Source organism: Bos indicus, chromosome 3, assembly GCF_029378745.1.
Source record: "Bos indicus isolate NIAB-ARS_2022 breed Sahiwal x Tharparkar chromosome 3, NIAB-ARS_B.indTharparkar_mat_pri_1.0, whole genome shotgun sequence".
Lineage (NCBI taxonomy): Eukaryota > Metazoa > Chordata > Mammalia > Artiodactyla > Bovidae > Bos > Bos indicus.
In genome coordinates, this window is record NC_091762.1 from 66805096 (window position 1) to 66827521 (window position 22426).

A 22426-nucleotide genomic window follows, 5' to 3' on the forward strand; every position below is an offset into this window, starting at 1 on the left:
GGGGGAATACTGCAAATTAAACATTATTTGGAAAAATTATCTCTATTTAGCTAAATATCTGTCACATTAGACTATTGGCTATAGCAGCTTCAAAAAGAGGTTAACTGATTAAATCTTTTATAATTGAATTCTTAAAGAGTTTCACATGGTATAATTATATAACGGTGTTTCTGAAATATCACAGAAACCCAAAATGTACTCATTTGTAATCATCAGAATGTGTAAACCTGGTCAGACCCAAGCTATGCTCAAGAACCCAAAGTTCAAACATCCTTTGATTTTTCTCCACGGGGGGGAAAAAAATGGAGTGAGCTCTTAGTGGCCACTGAAAGGTGCTGTTTTGTGTGAAAGGAAAACAAGAATAAAATAAATAAAACAAGAATCAAAATTTTAAAAAGAATAAAACAATCATCCTCCACTATGAAAAAAAAGTTCTTTGAGAAAAAACAACAGAATTCTGAAAATGTTTAGTGGTTCCCAGAAACATGGTACAGTTAAAAAAAGTCCATGTCATTGTAACAGTAGAAGGGTATCCCCATCTTGTAGACTGTAAGACCTGAAAACCTGTTTTTTTAATGCACTGGGAATTTTACCAAAGGCACAAAAAAGAGATATATTTTCAGGTAAGAGAACAAAATGACATAAAGAAACTGACCTTGTTATCAGTTTAGCAGTAGAGGTGAGAGAGAACATTTCAAGGCAAAAACCTATTACTAAGAAAGCACCTGTGCCCAGCTAAGACCCTTAATGATAAATGCTCATGTAATGTTAACAAGCAAGTTACCGTTGCAATTGTACATGATTGTCAGTACCTTACACATCAAAATTCTAGAGAAATCATGGTAAGGAAAACCACTCTGTAAATACGGGATTCCGTAAATCACAGGGAATTTGCACCAAGTGTCAGCATTCATCCATATCCAAAAGGGAAAGAGAACCAGACAGCATCAATAATAAACAATGCCTCATCATTTCAGATCTAACATCTAGTGCCAAAAAATTTGTTTTGTTTAAACTGAAATATTTCTGTGAACCTCCTAAGTCATCCAATAACTTCCCTATCCCAAAAAATATCAGCTCTTTTATAGTATGTTCTTCTACAAGAAATGGTATTAAGAATTAACAGGTACGTGGGAACCTCCAAAAGAAATTCACTAAACAAGTAGCAACAAATTACTACAGCCTGAGCTGGATCCTATTTCCAAATGATGGGCAAGGGCAGTAAGACAATCCACTTCCTATAAATTATTTTTGTTACATGTTAATGACAAACAGTTTCTGTGAAGGTTTCAGATCAATGCGACAAAGAATATCAAGCTTCAAAGAATTAAATGTATGTGAAAAAGAGGGTGGAAGGCAGTAAAACTGAAGTTGCACCAGAAAACAAGTTATCTAAGCATTAACCCAGCATGAAAAGGGAACTACTTCTGATTTCCTAGAATATACCTCACACAGGTTATTATTTCCGATTACTATGGCAGCATGCAGCATTTTCCATCTAACACTTTAGAAAAATGCTTGGTCACACCATGCTCTGCCTTATTAAATGATCTATGTTGAAACCATTCATTTCCATTTCCCTTACATCTGTAAAATGTCAAGTAACAGTGATAAGACAGTCATTTACCCTCAATTTTCTCAATAATGTAAGGTTTTAGAGAGAGTGCATTAGAACTCCAAAGTAATAGAACATATTTTTCTCAACTTTCCCTTCCTCCTGCATTTTCACTTGGGGGAAATCTATTCTGATAGCATCTCCTTAAAAGTTCAGGAGGCTTAAAAGTTTTGCTCTTTAACCACCCCCAAAAATGTCCTCAATCACAGCTATTTTCTGAGTAAACATCTGTCAAAAGAAAAGTTCTACAAAGACTATAAAAAACTTTCTCTGGAATGCTTATAAAGGGTAACATAAGAGTAGGTATGAGTGGAAAAGAAATAATGTTGTAAGAACTGCTTAAAAAAATTAAATATTAGTGTTTTCTAACCTATCTTCCTCTTTTTCACCTTCTTCTACACATGCAAACACATATACAACACAATAGATTTCAATAAGTTTAAGAATCAAGAAAGCAATTACAAAGAAGCAAAAAATAAAAGTTAATCAATCCTTGTTTTAATAAAGACAAAAAGTAGGCCATAGACTTTAACAGGCTGTAGGAATCTTCCTCCCCTTACTCAGCAGGTTTAAAAATACATATATGTTACTAGACATCTAGTAGGCATGATTCACATTTCATGTTCTGAACCCATCCTGTTAAAACTAGTATAACAAAATGAAGACTGTATGAGGCAAACTATACTGCAATCCCAGTTTTTACTGTGTTAAGATCTTGCAAAAAGAATTACAAAGCTATTGCAATCAACTTTTATGTGAAAAACAAAACACGGCTGTCAATGGGAAACAAAATTATCTATCTAGAAATATTCTCTAAAACTAACTTTTAAAAAGCTTTTGAATGAATATTAAAATTGGTTACATTTGAGGTAATTTATCTTAAGCATACTCCATATACAACTGCATTTAAAAAGTGCCCAAAAATCAAGACTATATTTCAAAAGAATGTATTCATACACATAAAACCAAGTCAGAGTCCATAACAGTGTCTGAAGGCAGATCTTACTTTTTTCTTAAGGAACAATGGTTCATTCTTCCAGAGTCGATCATTCGCATCATAATCATTCTTGTTTGGCATCACCAATGACTCCCCAAACATCAAAGACAAATTCATCTGGGAACGCAAAGTCTCCAAGAGTTTCATCAAGTGCCACAGCAAATTCATCTGGATTACCTTTGTCCTTTCCAGCTTCAAACATTGTAGTAGCTATCAAAAATAATTTTAAAAAATTAATGATACATGAAACAACATCAGAGGACTGAGAAAAAGGGCAACAAGAAAAGCATTTTCTAAAAGTTACACAGATACATAATACATACTTCTAGCACAAAATAAGATGCTATCATCACATATCAAGTTAGCAAAGATGTTTTAAACCATCTATCCTCTGCACCCAGGTTTGCAGCTGCTACCCTGACCTCTCCTCTGTCTTGAAGTCCATCAGGTAGGAACTTCTGGTGTTCCTGTGGGTGGAGCAAGAGTTCCTAAAAGAAAACCCTGTGGCTAATCCAGACAGGAAACCCAGAGTACACCCTTCCCCACTTCCCCATAGTCACTAGCTCGTTCTGTCCCCTCTGCCAGTCCCCCACCCACAACTATAAAAAAGGACAAAGAATAACAGTTTGTAATGGAGCAATCAAGCTGGAGAGAAGGGGGAGAAATCTGTCTACTCATGGAATTGAAGTAGCTCTTTTTGAGTCCATTTCCAGTTTGGGTTATAAAGTGAAGATGGTGCCCTGGTTCTGTTTTTCTAATGAGTTGCCTGGACATATCTTAAGTCTGGGAAACCAGCATCTTCAGCAGTAAACATTCCCATGAGACCTGTACCACCTGGCGGGGACCCCATAAGACAGCTGGCTTTTTGTAATTCCTCTAAAGCACTAGCTACGAGAAGAGACAGTGTGGATACGATTTGGGACTTGGGTGAAAATCTGCTGGGTAAAGGGAAATACCAAAGCCCAGCCTCTTTTTTTCCCCCAGGTTAATGTTTATATATGTATGCTGCTAAGTCGCTTCAGTCGTGTCTGACTCTGCGCGACCCCATAGACGGCAGCCCACTAGGCTTCTCTGTCCCTGGGATTCTCCAGGCAAGAATACTGGAGTGGGTTGCCATTTCCTTCTCCATTATATATGTGTGTATATATATATATATATATAGTTGTGCCGGATCTGTATTGCTGCACACAGACTTTCTCTAGTTGTGTAAGCAGGGGCTACTCTTCACTGTGGTGAGCAGGCTTCTCACTGCAGTGGCTTCTCTTGTTACAGAGCACAGGCTCTAGGCACACGGGTTTCAGTAGTGCAGCATGCAGGCTCAGTAGCTACGGCTCATGGGCTTAGTTGCTCTGTGGCATGTGGAATCTTTCCAGACCGGAGATCACACTCATGTCCCCAGCACTGGCAGGCAGATTCTTTATCCGCTGTACCACCAGGGCAGTCCTCAGGTTAAGGTTAAACAAACCAAAGGTTGTATGATTTCTATGAATGAGCCAAGAGGTTGGGCCTTCCAATGAAAATCCACTAGATCTCTTAAGGACATTTAAGAACTGTTTCTCGTCTCAAACATTTCAGTACTAACACGGGTAGGCTGGGGGAAGGGAAGAGATGTGGCCCATAGAGGAGCACCATGATCAGAGCAGAAGTGGGATGTGGATGGGGTGACCTGGGGCAGGGGTCAAAGTCCTAATTAAGTAAGAAGGGCTTCCTCTTGGCTGGACAGCCTGATATAGGGTGGAGTCCAGGTGTGGGAAGGGGGAAATGGGGGAGGGGAGAGGAAGACAGCAGCCACAATGATGAGACATTGGTTATATACATGGGCACGGATCACATAACCATATAAACACTGAATAATGGGAACCAAGTTTTGTCACTGTGAGGGAAAGATTAACAGGAAAAAGGAGAAAACTAGAATGAACTCTGCTAAATTAGAATTGTAGAGATCAGTGAAATACGTATTTTTAGAGAGAGATGAAAAACTATAGAGGTAAAGACATGAACACACACATTCCCCAATCCACTGGGAGGGCCTGGGAGAAGTGACATCCCAATAGCAATGAGCAGACAAAACACCCAGATCTTGGTTGTTAAATATCATTCTCCCCTAAAAAGAATCAGAGTTCCTCAGAGAAATGGCTGATTCCAGGGCTAGAGTAGGCAAAGTACAATATGAACCAAGAATGTCTCCTCCAGAAACTAATGTCTCCCAAAAAATGGTGGGAACATGTGAAAAGACACAGAAATCAGAATGGAAGAATTCCCATTGACCCAATGAGGGACAATCTGAGCATCAGAATTAGTGATGGTCATAGATTATAATCCTATTGAACAAAACAGGAAACCAAGAATCCATAATGAAATGATTGGTTGATTGAAAAATAGATGGATGAAAGTTTGGTTGGTTGATTCACAAGGAACAGGATATTTACATAGCCTCAAAATATATCCTCACCAAATACATATTATGAAAAGGATAACTTTACAGTGGAGAAGCTTAGCAGATACCACCTAAAGAAGTCATCAACATACCATCATAAACAGAACAAATCAAAGTCCTATGCCTCCAGGTAAGATATAATGAAAAGAACACAGCACTACATTTATGATATTTCTGCCAGAGGTGCAACCTGAATGCTATTATGAAAAAATAATCCAAAACTGAGGCGCATTCTACAAAATAACTGACTTGTACCCCCCAAAAGTGTGAAGGTCATAAAAATCAAGGCTGGGAAACTATTCCAAATTGACACAAGGAAAAATAACACAGGATTTTGAATGTGCTCTTTTGCTGTAGTGAATATTAAGGTACTTGGTGAAATAAAAACAGGATATGATTAGATGTTAGTAATGTATCAATGTTAATTTCATGATTTGGATAGTTATGTTAGGGTTAGACAGGAGAATACCTTTGTTTATAGGAAATACACACTAAAGTATTTGGGGGCAATAGTATATTGTTCATTTATTCTCAAATGGTTCAAGAGAAAAAAATTTGTACTGTATAACATTTCTATAAGTTTTGAGATTGCCTCAAAAAAATATTTTAAGCAACAAAAAGTGAGGGAAAATTGAATCTCTTCCCTTTATAATCCCCGTCTCTCACCTTGCCCCAGGCTTCAACCATGACCCCAAAGCTTCTCCATTTACCATTAACCTAGAAATACATACTTCAAAAGGGAAGGAGGTCCAGCTGCAGGCAGATCTGTTCCAACCCAAAAGCCTTGCCAAGTTTCTTAAAACTTTTGTGTATTTTTAATGTATGCCAAGGCTGGCCAGGATATAGTGAAGCAAACACTCAAATATACTGGTGTGGACCTTGGTATTAATAAATTTGGCTTTTGAAAAACAATTTGACAAGTATCTATCTTTTAAATGTTCACATCCTTTGATCTATTATTACTATTTCCACTTCTGAGAATTTGTATGTTTCCTTCCAGTTTTATTAAGATAAAATTGACATACATTCCTGTACAGGTTTAAGGTACCCAGCATAAAGATTTCACTTATATACATCATGAAATGATTACCACAATGAGTTTAGTGAACATCCATCATCTCACATAGATACCAAAGAGTGTTTTTTCCTTTGTAATGAGAACTCTTAGGATTTATCCTCTTAATTTTCATAAATATCCTAGGGCAGTGTTAACTATAGTCAGCATGTGTGCATTCCTAGTATTTATTTATCTTACAGCTCAAAGCTTGTATCTTTTAACTACCCTAAGCCAATTCTCCCTCCTCTTACCCTCCACCTCTGGTGGCCACAAATCTGATCTTTTTCCATGAGCTTAGTTTTTGGTGTTTGGTTTTGTCTTCAGATTCCATATAGAAGTGAGATCATACAGTGTTTTTCTTTCTCTGACTTATTTCACTTAGCATGTCTTCAAGTCTCATCCATGTTGTCACAAATGGCAGGATTTCCTTTCTATGGCTGAATAATATTCCATTGTATATATACCTCAACTTCTTCATTCACCTGCCCATAGGTACTTAGGTTATTTCCTTAGTCTATTTTCTTAGACTGATGTGAATAATGCTGCTACAAACACAGGGTACAGATATCTCTTCAACACAGTATCTTCATTTTCTTCACATAAGAGAATCTATACTTTTTTTAAAAAGTCTTAAAAATAGAAAAGAATTTAGCATTCATATTTTGTTTTAAAAAAACCTAAGATACAGAATCATTTTTTTATTTAATAAGACACAGGATCATGAAGTCACCTTTAGCATGATGAAATAAATTACATGAACTATTTTGAAGTAATTTTAAACAATGTTTATAACTTTGCAATAACGTGAGGAAATATTTTTGTTTTGATATTTACTGAAAAAGAAGTACAAAAATTTTATATTACAATCACACTACATTTTTACAAAAATTTCTACATAGCATGGGTAAAAAGAGAAGTGTACGTTAAAGCAAGCCTGTATGCGAGACAGCAAAAGAGACACAGATGTATAGAACAGTCTTTTGGACTCTGTGGGAGAGGGAGGGGGGGATGATTTGGGAGAATGGCATTAAAACATGTATAATATCATATAAGAAATGAATCACCAGTCCAGGTTTGATGCAGGATACAGGAAGCTTGGGGCTGGTGCACTGGGATGACCCAGAGGGATGGTATGGGGAGGGAGGTAGGAGGGGGATTCAGGATGGGGAACACGTGTACACCTGTGGCAGATGCATGCTGGTGTATGGCAAAACCAATACAATATTGTAAAGCTAAAAAATAAAATGAAATAAAATAAAATAATAAAAGAAAAAAAAAAAAAAGAAAGAAAGACCCTTTGACAAAAAGAAGATGAAACCAGTCAATCTTAAATGAAATCAACCCTGAATACTCATTGGAAGGACTGATGCTGAAGCTGAAGCTCCAATACTTTGGCTACCTGATGCAAACAAGCCAACTCATTGGAAAAAACCCTGATGCTGGAAGAGTGAAGGCAGAAGGAGAAGAGAGCGACAGAGGATGAGATGGTTGGATGGCATCATCGATTCAATGGACATGTACTTGGGCAAACTCTGGGAGAAGGTGAGGGACAGGGAGGCCTGGTGTGCTGCAGTCCATGGGGTGGTGAAGAGTAGGATAAGACTTGGAGACTGAACAACAACAACCTTAATTATCTGCATTTTTGTTTAATTTTTAGTTGATAGCTCAAAATTCTGCTTGACATTTTCAAAATGTAGGTCTTGGGTTTGTTATTTTCCATCTTCTATCTCTAGAATAGTTTTTCATCTTAACTTTTGATATTTATCATAAACTCAAGTTATCATTTTTATGACCTTATGAATTAATAATACCAGTGCATTGTTTCCATCAACAAAATAACTATCCCATGTAAAGTAAATCTGTTATAAGTCTTGAACTTCAAGTGGATTCTTCAGACTTCTCCTGTCATATATTGAAAAGAGCCTAGCATTGTGCCTGGCATGTACTTCAATTTCAGTAAAAAAATAGATTAATAAAAAAAAAACATGTATAATATCATATAAGAAACGAATCACCAGTCCAGGTTTGATGCAGGATACAGGAAGCTTGGGGCTGGTGCACTGGGATGACCCAGAGGGATGGTATGGGGAGGGAGGTGGGAGGGAGGTTCAGGATGGGGAACACATGTACACCTGTGGCGGATGCATGTTGGTGTATGGCAAAACCAATACAATATTGTAAAGTAAAAAAATAATAATAAAAAAATTTTAATTAAAAAAATAAAATAAAGGGAAGAGAAAAAAATAAATAAAATAAAAATATTGTTAGAATCTAGGCAATTGCTATGAAATACTATTTTAAAAGTCTTCTAATCATACTGTATGTTTGAAAATCACCATTATAAAATATTAGGGAGAGAGACCTCTACACACACAATGGAAGAAAATTTAAAATACAGTAGATAAATCCAAATTGGAGAGAAAGTTTTTGAGTGTTTTTTTTTTTTTTAGCTATGGCCTATTCGATGCAGTAAAACTATATGAGCTCGTGGATACCAGCTGTATTTTAGAAATCATTTCCTATGCCACTGAGAAACACTCTAATGTCTACAAGGAATGCTGCTCTCGACAGTATCACAGTCAAGAAAGGAGGAAAGCAGCCCTCAGAGTGCATTTCCGCACAGTGAGAGCCAGGTGCTCAGGAAACAGACTCGACATTCCCTGTGCACCTGCCCGGGCCCCTTCACTCCTCAGGTAGTCTTGCCTTGGGTCTTAACCACAACACTAGCTTCACCATGGCTGCTGCAGAGAAGTCCCGAAGCTTTGCTCCATCTCTGACTTCCCTCACAAGTTTACAATATTCCTTTCTGAATAAGGGGTACACAAGTCTTCTAGTTGTGTTCTGTTAGCATCTCAGCCAGCATGTCAAGGAACCAAATGACTTCTCTCGGAATGAACTGCTACTCCTCCTGTTGCTACCAGTGTCATTAACACTGCAATCATTCTCCCTATTACCTTTCTCTTCTTGCTTGTGTACCAAACACTGCCTCCCCTTGATTCTATTTCAGCAACCTCTCTAATCTTCACTCCATCCTCACTGCCACCATACTATTTCCTTTTACGCTATATATACATATATAGCATATATTATATACGTGTATATATATAATACACACACACACACAATGAAGGCTTGTTTTGTTCCAGGCTGTGGGCTAAGGATTCAGCAAATAAAAATCTTCTTTTACCCTTGTGACAATACTAAAAGGTAGATGTCACCATCGCTTCCCATCGCAGTTTTCTGTTGCTGCTCAGTAAACCACCCCCAACCTTTGTGGCTCACAGTTCTGCAGGTTGACTGTGCTCAGCTGGGCGGTCCTCCCTTGGGGTCTCTCATGTTGTTGCAGTCAACACCAGGAGTTGGAGTCATATGAAGCCTCATCCGGCTTCTTCACTGACATGTCTGCATCTCAGCTGGAATGACTGGAACAGCTGGGGACTGATGAACATCTCTCTACCCTACCTTTTGTTGAGGTTATACCATGCTATTTCTTTAATCTCTGGGTCTAGTCACAAACCACCTCTCAGAGGCACATTAGATTTCTCTTCCTAAAGGACAGCTCTGATCCTTATAGGTAATAAGACGAAAGGACCAGGAAGCTCCTCTCCACCTCTGGACTGTGTCATTCACATATATGAAAATATTCCTTTGGTCACAGGTACAATCTTAAAAACTCTACACCCTAGTCTTGCACTCTGAAGTACCCCCACCTCCCAAATGGCTTACTCCTTGGCACTAATGCTGTACCTTAGAAATCTGACAACTCAAAAAAACCATCTTTCCTCTCCTTCCTACCTTTGCCCAGGACAGCCTCCTCCTAATCCCAGCTCTACCACTAAACTCCTTTGTCTCCCTCAAGGCTCCTTCCTCCATGAAATTCTGGGTCCCCAACCGGTGGAAGTGATATCTGCATTCCCTAAAGCCTTCTGCCTTCAAAGTGCTATCATACTTGAATATGTAAACATATTGTCTGAGATCTTGGCAAAATGCACATACTGCTTCAGTAGTTCTGCAATAAGGTCTGAGATTCTGCATTTCCAATGACCCTCAGGCAATGCCAGTCCCTAGACCACACTTTGAGGAATAAGGTCTTATAGAGCATATTTAACATTGCTCTACATTGTCATTATTTTCATCTACATATCACCCCTATTAAAAAAATAAACTCCCAATAGATCTTGAAAGTTTAGTCAGTCTTTTATGCCCAGGGGAACTAGTTTGGAATCTTATATACAGTATGTGCTGGTAGATGGGTAGGTACAGAAAGAATCCTTGTAATTACACTTAAAGAATTTTTGCACCTGCGCAGTTAGCATGCACTCAAGAAAGTGAGGCCCAGAACTCTGATCCTGTAGCCAGGATGTGAAAGAGCAGCCAAAACTTAAAATATTGCAAAAGTAGGGTTCAAGTTCAGAATTTTGTTTATGCTGCAATGCTAAATATTTCTCATAGGGCCTTTCTCATAGACAGCCTTTATTGAGACAGTTACCTGAAGATCATACTGACAATCATACAATCTCTTTAAGGAAAAAATAAGATGTGCACAAATAAAAGATATAAGGGGAAGGGGACATTCATTTACCTATGGTTGATTCATGCTGATATTTGGCAGAAACAAACACAATATTGTAAAACAATTATCCTCCAATTAAAAATAAATACATTTCAATAAAGCAAAAAATAAAAGATATAAGGAAATCTACAGCCATTCAGAAGCAGAAAAAAATGGTGCATATGATTGATGCTCTTAAATGCTGGAGGAAACAATGACCAGGATCAGATGTTCGCTGACGGACACTGAATCAATCAGCCTCTCCCTCCCTCCCTCCCTCTCTCTCTCTCTCCCTCTCTCACACACACACACACACACACACACACACACACACACAAGCTAAAAGAAACAACTTGCTCCATGGTTCTGGTGCCTCAAGAAGTTCAGCAGCCCGGTCTAGTACACTGAGCTCAGGAACCTGGACCTGACCTACCCTGACTTGCAATCTCTGGTTTGTGTTCCTTAGTCACAAAATGAAAAAAAAGAAAAAAGAAGATGGTTTAAAATGCCCAAACAACAACCTTAAAGTCCAAACTGTACAATCTCACTATGTTGGCACAGCAGAAAGAAAAACTCCCATCCTAAATACAGCCTCAGAGTTGGCCAGACCCACTGCATGTTTCTACCTTTACTACCACTACCAGTATTACTAGTAATAATTGTTAGTAATCATTGCTAAGAATGATAATAGCTATACCTATTATTCATGATGCAACAGAAACTTTATACATATTTAATGTAATGCCTTGGCAACCCAATAATATTATATCCTTTTACAAAGACAAATACCCTTTTACAAAGACAAATAAATTATGGTTCAAAGTTTAATAATTTGCCCAATGGCTAAAGCTTCAAAAATGATATCAGGACTCTTACTCCCAGTGGATTCACTATTTTTGTGCCTCTTAACAGACATTCAGTCAGTAAACATTTACCAAGTATTTACTCTGGGAGAAGTACTGGGGTAGGAGCTGGGATTAAAAACTGAGCAAGTTATCTGCCTTCCATGAACCCCTGGTCTTGTAGAAGCAAGAAAAGTATCAATTAGGCAGCTTCATGGTTATGTTGGAAATATTGTATGTAATATAATGTGCCACAGATCTTTGCAAAACCTGTAATTTGCTATTATATTTTAAAAGAAATTAAGAACAGAGCATGCTCTGAACAAATTATGAATTGTTTGCTAATGTTCATAAATTTGCTATGTCTATAAATTATAAACATAGATTTTAAATATGTTTTACAAGAGAAATTAGCTGGTATTATAAAAGATTGACTCTCTGATTTAAGAGAAAAGCAAAAGAAACTTTCAAAAAAGGAAGTACTTTTTAGAAAGTTTTATTACATTAACATAGTGACAGCTACTAAAATGCTTTTAATCTATTAACTATATTATATCTGCAATATGCCACAACAATATTTAGCACCTGAATTTAACCTGGCCAAAAAAAAAAAAAAAAATACCACTAAAATGCAGAATTTGTTATACCACATAAAGCAGCTAAGTGCTGACCTCTAGTGGCCATACTGAGAATATCTTTATATTAATACCACTACTGAATAATCTTTGCATGCTAAGTCACTTCAGTCGTATTCAACTCTTTCAGACCCTATGGACTGTAACCCGCCAGGCTCTTCTGTTCATGGGATTCTCCATACAAGTATACTGTAGTGGGTTGCCATGCCCTCCTTCAGAGGATCTTCCCAACCCAGGGATCGAACTCACGTCTCTTACATCTCCTACATTGGTAGGCAGGTTCTTTACTGCTATCACCTGGGAAGTTGGAACGTCTTGAGGAAAGTGATGCAGTGAGCTATGGAAATATCAGAAGATGCATGTAACTATGAGCCATGTAAATATCTGGAGATCTCTGGGAGAAAAGTGGTCCAGGAGGAAGTTCCAAGGCCCCATGAAGGATGCTAGCTAACATGTTCTGGTGGTGGTTTAGTCATTAAGTCATGTGCGACTCTTGCAACCCCATGGAGTGTAGCCTACCAGGCTCCTCTGTCCATGGCATTCTCCAGGCAAGAATACTGGAGTGGGTTGCCCTTCCCTTCTCCAGGGCCCAGCCCAGGGATCAAACCCAGGTCTCCCAATTTGCAGGCAGATACTTTACCAGCTGAGCCACCTGGAAATCAAACCTGAGTCTCCTGCACTGGCAGGCAGTTTCTTTACCACCTGAGTTATGAGGGGCACCCTCAATAACCTTTACATCATTATTAATTACAAACCTATTTTGGTGATATAGGTCAATTTATATTTTCCATTTTTAATACTTAAACATAACTTTTAGACATAAGATACCACTGCAGGTGAAAAATCTTGGAATCAAAGTCCCAAAACTAAATCTCAGTCCTTAATTTGTTAGCTGATTTTGGACAAGTTACCAAATGTCTCTGAATCTGTCCTCAAATCTAGAAAATGGCACATGGCAGGATTTAGATAAAGGTAAGTGACACTGACTGCAGCCATGAAATTAAAAGATGCTTACTCTTTGGAAGGAAAGTTATGACCAACTTAGATAGCATATTCAAAAGCAGAGACATTACTTTGCCAACAAAGGTCCGTCTAGTCAAGGCTATGGTTTTTCCAGTGGTCATGTGTGGATGTGAGAGTTGGACTGTGAAGAAGGCTGAGCACCGAAGAATTGATGCTTTTGAACTGTGGTGTTGGAGAAGACTCTTGAGAGTCCCTTGGACTGCAAGGAGATCCAACCAGTCCATTCTGAAGGAGATCAGCCCTGGGATTTCTTTGGAAGGAATGATGCTAAAGCTGAAACTCCAGTACTTTGGGCACCTCATGCGAAGAGTTGATTCATTGGAAAAGACTCTGATGCTGGGAGGGATTGGGGGCAGGAGGAGAAAGGGACGACAGAGGATGAGATGGCTGGATGGCATCACTGACTCGATGGACGTGAGTCTGGGTGAACTCCGGGAGTTGGTGATGGACAGGGAGGCCTGGCGTGCTGCGATTCATGGGGTTGCAAAGAGTCGGACATGACTGAGCAACTGAACTGAACTGAACTGAAGTGACCACTATTGTTAATTTTAACCATTAAATCTATAACTGTGCCTCTACATAAGGTCTCCAACACTTAGTTTCCCTAAGAGTTTCCATAAATATCAACCCATTTCAAGCAACTTACATATGTGTCAAACATCAAAAAACAGAGCCAGCATGGAATGTTTAAGGAAAATCTATTTCCAAAATTTCTTTGGCTTTATCTGAGAAGGATGACTTTCTATAGTGTTCATTGCTTTGAATTCACTGAAAAAAAAAAAAAAAGAAAAGAATTCTAGGAAGAAATGTCATTATCTCTAAATAATATTATCATACACTTTTAAAAGATCTTTAAAGATTTTACAGGGTTTCCCAGGTGGTGCTAGTGGTAAAGAACCTGCCTGTCAATGCAGGAGACATAAGAGACATGGGTTCGATACCTGGGTGGGGAAGATCTCCAACATGGCAACCCACTCCAGTATTCTTGCTTGGAGAATCCCATGGACAAAGGAGCCTGGCGGGTTACAGTCCATAGGGTCACAAAGAGGCAGACATGACTGAAGTGATGTAGCAAATAAGATTTTACAGGAAAAAAATTACTGAGAAACTATCATTCAAATTTCCTTCTGACACATTTCTAGATCTCTTTATAAATTAAACTGGTGTCATCAGAACCTACTGTAGTTCCATATACAATTTACACTACTGCCTTAAATATTCATGAAGAAACATGCTTGACAACTTTCCTTTAAGTTAGGTCAATCCCATATAAGGTCTTACAGGACTCAAAATCTTCCAGAAACCATTTTCTCCCATGGATAACATTCCAAGGCAAGCCACACCGACTGACATTGGGTTGGTTGTGAAATAGGTCACAACTTTACAGCCAAATGACGTACTATTCCCTTCATAGCAGTAGAAGAACACAGTGCTAGTTGCTCAGTCGTGTCCAACTCTTTACGACCCCGCAAAAAGACTGCCAGGCTCCTCTGTCCGTGGAATTCTCCAGGCAAGAATACTGGAGTGAGCAGCCATTCCCTTCTCCAGGGGACCTACCCCACCCCAGGGATCGAACCAGGGTCTTCTGCATTGCAAGTATTCTTTACTGACTGCATTCTTTACCAACTGAGCCACCGGGGGAGCCCTTCATAAACTCATTCAAATTGTTTGCCATTTCCTAATGCCACCTCATGCGAAGAGTTGACTCACTGGAAAAGACTCTGATGCTGGGAGGGATTGGGGGCAGGAGGAAAAGGGGACAACAGAGGATGAGATGGCTGGAGGGCATCACTCACTTGATGGACGTGAGTTTGAGTGAACTCCAGGAGTTGGTGATGGACAGGGAGACCTGGCGTGCTGTGATTCATGGGGTCACAAAGAGTCGGACACGACTGAGCGACTGAACTGAACTTAACTGAATGGTAAACACATACTAGTGCTTTTCTGAGGATAGTGTTTCAGGTTTTAGTCCTTTTATTGCCATATTACTTCTTAAAATTTTTAACAAAAGCATATTAACAACTCCAAAATAACATGATATCAATGTAATTTGCATTAAGACTTAACATTTCTGAAAGCTAAGAAATACTTGGAATACAAACAAGTATATTCATTTGTCTGTTGAATCAGTGTCACATTTGTGATTCATATTTCATGCTAATCAGATATGAATAATGAGAGAAACTCCTAATTTAACAATGGCTGACATTCTCCAAATAATTACTTTCCTTAAACTTTACCTCCCTAGGTGACTGATCACATTGCTAATCATGTATAATGATAATGACTTTTTGTGTCATTGGAGAATTTGCTACAGATGATTAATTAACTTTATAAAGTGATTACTAGTTAATTTACAAGGAATTTGTGAGAAATATTTAGTGCCCTGAATTTGTCTAAGTGAAAGAAAATTGATCCTTAAAGTAAGGATCTTATTTTAATTAAGATTCTTTCTTAATTCATCTATAATTATTGTACCATTGCCCAACACTCTTCCCTGTACACTTGTATATTTTAATAACAAAAGTTTTATTGTTAAATATAATTTATTTAGCTATGCCTAATTTATACTTAAGTAGCAATAGGACCTATACCCAAAATCAAGTTCTAAAGCTGAGCACTGCTTTAAGTTCTCATTTTTTTAAAGTGTGGTTTTCCTAAAGCTTATCAAGACCCAGCAACTGATATCCTAATGCCTGAATCTTACAATATTTATAAAATATGAAAACCTCTTAATTGAATAGAGATATATTATTTTTCTAACATATACTACCTGAGTTTAAGCGGGCTTCCCTGATACGTCAGTTGGAAAAGAATTGGCCTGCAATTCAGGAGACCCCTATTCAATTCCTGGGTCAAGAAGATCTGCTGGAGAAGGGATAGGATACCCACTCCAGTATTCTTGGGCTTCCCTTGTGGCTCAGCTGGTAAAGAATCTGCCTGCAATGCAGGAGACCTGGTTTCAATCCCTGGGTTGGGAAGATCCCCTGGAGAAGGGAAAGGCTACCCACTCCAGTACTGTTGCCTGGAGAATTCCATGGACTGTATAGTCTCTGGGGTAGTAAAGCAAAGAGTTGGACATGACTGAGCAACTTTCACTTCACCTAAGTTTAAGAACATTGACATCTCTAAATCCCCTTTACTCTCATTGGCAAGTTCATTTTATAACTGTTACAGGCCCACATCATTTATGCAAATCTCTATATTTTTCCAAATACAAACAGATTGGGAGAAATGTTTTAAAGCACTTCTTTTCTATAGGATCATCTCAGCTCTAACTTTGGATCCGTGTATAGCAGTGAGGTATTATATGCAAATTTTATATTTCTCTTTAAGGAACTAGAAAAGAATACCCCCTTTTTTTTAATTACATCATCTGTATAGCCAACATAAATTTTGGTTTTAAAGTTCAGACAGGCAGGGAAGAAATTAGGATAAACTCTATAAGAAAAAATGAAGATGAGTAGAAGTAGAAAAGGAAGAATGAGTTTTAAACATTCCTAGCTGATGCAGAGTAAAATACTTTACCTGGTAACAAGTAAATCAAATATTCCAAGTCTTTGACTTTAAAAAATTTATTAAATATCTGATACAAACACACTCATGCCGACACACACAGATGCAGACAGGTAACAAACCCCACCACTATCATGCCCATTCACTATTTCCCCACCCAGCACCCACTTGCCCTTCTTAAAGGGAACTCTTAATTTATCATCTTGCTTCAACATGGGAGAGGCCAGGACCTTCACAATCTCAGCCCTTGTACTTCAGAGTCTCTCTCTGTTCCACAGACAGAGCCTGTGACCCAGACCTAACCACTTTCTTGGTCTCTGTGACTGGTTCACTTGAGACAATGAGACAATTCTGAGCATTTTGTTTGAATAGCTTGATAAAGGCCCTCCCCCTCTCCTGTTGTGCTTGCCACCAGGAGGCTGTAGAGGGTGGAGCCATGACTGTCATTGTGGCTCCATGAGGGAAGGTCTGAAGCTGTTAGGGGATACCATGGAGACTTGAAATGAAGCCAGAATTGAGAGAAAACAAACCACATCCTGATGACAGCATGAGAACTCCAGATCTAACCATTTTTGAAGCAGGATTTACCTCTGAACTTTTCAGCTGTAAGAACCAAGACATTTTCCCTCCTTTTTCCCCTTAAACCAGTTGGAGATTTCTTGAGTTCATTGTTTCATTTGTTATTTGCAACTGATAGAGTCTTAATAGATAAGTCAACACTGACATTCTAATGATGAAATAAGAAATGCACAGAATGCTCAAATGGCCTTGTTAGTCACACAGCAAGTGTGTCTACTTTCTTTATGTGATTCGTTGTTCACAAGGTTTAGTAATCTTATTAGATGGGTACAACTTTAATATTGTAATAAATATATAATTTATCCATTAAATCTGATGTATTAAATTCTTTTCATACATCATTTACAAAATTTTTTCATACATATCTTTTAAATATGTACATATTGTTAAATATGTTCTTACTGAAAAACTCAGACTTAAATTGAAGAAAACCACAAGATCATTCAGGAATGACCTAAATCAAATTCCTTACGATCATAAAGAGGAAGTGACAAACAGATTCAAGGGATTAGATCTGATAGACAAAGTGCCTGAAGAACTATGGATGGAAGTTCATGACATTGTACAGGAGGCAGTGATCAAGAACATCTCCAAGGAAAGAAATGCAAATATGCAAATGGTTGTCTGAGGAGGCCTTACAAATAGCTGAGAAAAGAGAAGCAAAGATGAAGCAGCAAAGGAGAAAAGGAAAGATATACCTATTTGGATGTACAGTTCCAAAGAAAAGCACAGAGAAATAAGAAAGCCCTCCTCAGTAATCAATGCAAAGAAATAGAAGAAAACAATAGAATGGAAAAGACTGGAGATCTCTTCAAGAAAATTAGAGATACTAAAGGAATATTATTATGAAAACCTAGACAGCATATTAAAAAGCAGAGACATTACTTTGCCAACAAAGGTCCGTCTAGTCAAAACTATGGTTTTTCCAGTAGTCATGCATGGATGTGATAGTTGAACTATAGAGAAAGCTGAGCACAGAAGAATTGATGCTTTTGAACTGTGGTGTTGGAGAAGACTCTTGAGAGTCCCTTGGACTGCAAGGAGATCCAACCAGTCCATCCTAAAGGAGATCAGTCCTGGGTGTTCATTGGAAGGACTGATGTTGAAGCTGAAACTCCAATACTTTGGCCACCTGATGCAAAGAGCTGACTCATTGGAAAAGACCCTGATGCTGGGAAAGATTGAGGGCAGGAGGAGAAGGGGATGACAGAGGATGAGACGGTTGGATGGCATCACCAACTCAATGGACATGGGTTTGGGTGGACTCCTGGAGTTGGTAATGGATGGGGAGGCCTGGTGTACTGCAGTTCATGGGGTCGCAAAGAGTCGGACACGAATGAGTGACTGAACTGAACTGAGTGACTGAACTGAACTGAACTGAAGGGAATATTTCATGCAGATGGGCACAATAAAGGACAGAAATGGTATGTCTGTATACAGAAATGGTATGTCTGTATACAGAAATGGTATGTCTGTATACAGAAATGGTATGTAACAGAAGCAGAAGCTATTAAGAAGAGGTGGCAAGAATACACAGAAGAACTATACAAAAAATATCTTCATGATCCAGATAACCACAATGGTATGATCACTGGACTAGAGCCAGACATCCTGGAATGTGAAGTCAAGTGGGCCTTAGGAAGCATTCATTCACTATGAACAAAGCTAGTAGAGGTGATAAAATTTCAGCTGAGCTATTTCAAATCCTAAAAGAGGAGGCTGTGAAGTGCTGCACTCAATATGCCAGCATATTTGGAAAACTCAGCAGTGGCCACAGGACTGGAAAAGGTCGGTTTTCATTCCAGTCTCAAAGAAGGGCAATGCCAAAGGATATTCAAACTACTGAACAATTGCATTCATCTCACACGCTAGCAAAGTAATGCTCAAAATTCTCCAAGCCAGGTTTCAACAGTATGTGAACCATGAACTTCCAGATGTTCAAGCTGGATTTAGAAAAGGCAGAGGAAGCAGAGATCAAACATCTGCTGGATCATCGAAAAAGTAAGAGAGTTCCAGGAAAACATCTACTTCTGCTTTATTGACTATGTCAAAGCCTTTGACTGTGTGAATCACAACAAACTGTGGGAAATTCTTCAAGAGATGGGAATAGCAGACCACCTTAGCTGCCTCCTGACAAATCTGTATGCAGGTCAAGAAGCAACAGTTAGAAATGGACATGGAACAACAGACTGGTTCCAAATCAGGAAAGGAGTATGTCAAGGAGAACATATATTGTCAGCCTGTTTTTTTAACGTATATGCAGAGTACATCATTAGAAATGCTGGCCTGGATGAAGCAAAAGCTAGAAGCAAGATTGCCAGGAGAAATATCAATAACCTCAGATATGCAGATGACCACCACCCTTATGGCAGAAACCAAAGTAGAACTAAAGAGCCTCTTGATGAAAGTGAAAGAGGAGAGTAAAAAAGTTGGCTTAAAGCTCAGCATTCATTCTTAGAAAACTAAGATCATGAGATCCAGTCCCATCACTTCATGGAAAATAGATGGGGAAACAATGGAAACAGTGAGAGACTTTATTTTTGGGGGCTCCAAAATCACTGCAGATTTGGGCCATAAAATTTAAAGATACTTGCTCTTTGGAAGAAAAGCTATGACCAAACTAGACAGCATATTAAAAAGCAGAGACATTACTTTGCCGACAAAGGTCTGTCTAGTCAAAGCTATGGTTTTTCCAATAGTCATGTATGGATGTGAGATTTGGACTATGAAGAAAGCTGAGCACCGAACAATTTATGTTTTTGAACTGTGGTGTTGCAGAAGATTCTTAGAGTCCCTTGAACTGCAAGGACAGCCAATCAGTCAACCCTAAAGGAAATCAGTCCTGAATAGTCATTGGAAGGACTGATGCTGAAGCTGAAACTCCAATACTTTGGCCACCTGATGCAAAGAACTGACTCATTGGAAAAGAACCTGATGCTGGGAAAGATTGAAGGCAGGAGGAGAAGAGGATGACAGAGGATGAGATGGTTGGATGGCATCACTGACTCAATGGATATGAGTTTGAGTAAACTCCAGGAGTTGGTGACGAACAGGGAAGACTGGCATGCTGCAGTCCATGGGGTCACAAAGAGTTGTATACGACTGAGCAACTGAACTGAACTCAACATATTGTTAAATGATCACCACAGTAAATCAAGTTAACATCTATTATCATATATATTATTTAAGTCCATAAAACAAAAAACAGCTTATGCAGAAAATATTATTTGTAGATTAAAATCTGAAGTTTAAGAGAGCTATACAACAAACAACCCAATCAAAAAATGGTACAGAAGACCTAAATAGGCATTTCTCTAAAGAAGACAAACAGATGCCCAACAGGAACATGAAAAGATGCTTGACATCACTATCAGAGAAATGCAAATCAAATCTATAATGTGGTGACCTCACTCCAATCAGAATGGCCATCATCAAAAAGTTTACAGATAACAAATGCCGGGAAGGGTGTGAAAGAAATGGAACCCTTCTATACTGTTGATGAGAATGTAAATTGGTGCAGCCACTGTGGAAAATAGTATGGAGGTTCCTTTAAAAACTAACAGTAGAAAAAAAAAAAAAAAAATTAACAGTAGAGCTACCATATAACCCAGCAATCCGGAGGGGCAGTCCTAAGGTGGCGGAGCACTAGGACGGGGAGGCCACTTTCTCCGCAACAAATTCATCTAAAGATCATTTGAACGCTGAGCAAATTCCACAAAACAACTTCTGAATGCTGGCAGAGGACACCAGGCACCCAGAAAGGCAGCCCATTGTCTTCAAAAGGAGGTAGGACAAAATATTAAAGATAAAAAGAGAGACAAAAGAGTTAGGGACAGAGACCCATCCCGGGGAAGGAGTTGTAAAAGAGGAGACGTTTCCAAACCCCAGGAAACCCTCTCACCGGCGGGTCTGTGGGGAGTTTTGGATTCTCAAAGGGCAACATAACTGGAAGGAAAAAATAAATAAAACCCACAGATTATGTGCCTAACCACAACTCCCAATGGAGAAGTAGCCCAGATGCTCGCATCCACCACCAGTAAGTGGGGGCTGAACAGGGAGGTGCGGGCTGCATTGCTTAGGGTAAGGACCAGGCCTGAATGCCCTGAGGACAATCTGAGGGAGCTAACGTGAGATAGCACCCCAAATTGCGGGATAGCCAGAGACAGAGAGAAAAAAGAGAGAGAGAGAGAGAGATAGAACCTTCCCCTGAAAAGCTCTAGCCTAAGGCACTGCCAGGCAGCTCACAGAACAAAGGACTGAGGAAATACCAGAGGAGAGCTAGACCAGCCCATCCCCGGAGGCAGAGAAGCAGGCTGGCGACAGCCTGAGCGGGAAAGGGGCAATCTTGGCCCCAGAGACAGCCTTCTCTACCAAACTACGAGCAGGCTCCCAGTTGCTAACCAAGTCTTCCTGGAATCCAGGATGGTTGACATCCGCCAGGAGGGCCGCAGCCAGAGATCAGCTCCCCAGAGAAGACACACAGCGCTCCTGCTGTGCACCCATGAAATCTAGTGGCTGGGACCAGGGAGGTGATAAGACGCACCGCCCAGCTGGGGAGAGTGCACTCGCCAAGCACCTGGTCACCTGAGCTGCTCTGACCTGGGAAGGGCACAAAACGCCTTTGTGGAGTACCCAAGAACCTGAACCTGAGTGGCTTAGACCTGGGAAGTGCACGCAACCCAGGTCCTGCCTTAGACAGTCCCCCTGCAGAGCAACCTGGAGCCTGAGCAGTGTAGACTGGGAAAGCACACATGCCGTGAGCGGGGGCAAACCCAATGTGGCCCAGACACTGTGAGCACTCCCCACACACGCCAGTGATATTTGTTTGCAGTGTTCCTCCCTCCCCACAGCACAACTGATAAAGTGAGCCTAAATAAGTGACCGCCTTCACCCCCTTGTGCCAGGGTGGAAATTAGACACTGAAGAGACTTGCACCCAGAAGAAGCCAAAATAAACAGATAGAACCACTTTGGAAGTGACAGGTGCAACAGATTAAAACCCTGTAGTTAGCATTGACTCTATTGGAAGGGGCCTATAGACCTTGAGAAGTATAAGTTGGAACAAGGAACTATTTGAAACTGAACTGACTCCATGCTGCCCACAACAGCTCCAGAGAAATTCCTAGGTATATTTCACTATTATCATTTTTTTTTATTTTTTAAATTTTTTTACT

The 22426-nt window shown here is 39.4% G+C and overlaps 1 protein-coding gene across 2 annotated transcripts in view; it reads right to left on the minus strand.

The window, feature by feature from the left end:
• Nucleotides 1-2091: 2091 nt before the first annotated feature.
• GIPC2 (GIPC PDZ domain containing family member 2) overlaps nt 2092-22426 on the minus strand; it is a 99812-nt gene continuing 79477 nt past the window's right edge. For both annotated transcript variants that reach the window (XM_019957230.2, XM_019957229.2), the window contains one exon: nt 2092-2822. In XM_019957230.2, coding sequence (XP_019812789.1) covers nt 2677-2822 — 146 coding nt within the window. In that variant the 3' untranslated portion in view covers nt 2092-2676. The remainder of the gene's footprint in view (nt 2823-22426) is intronic.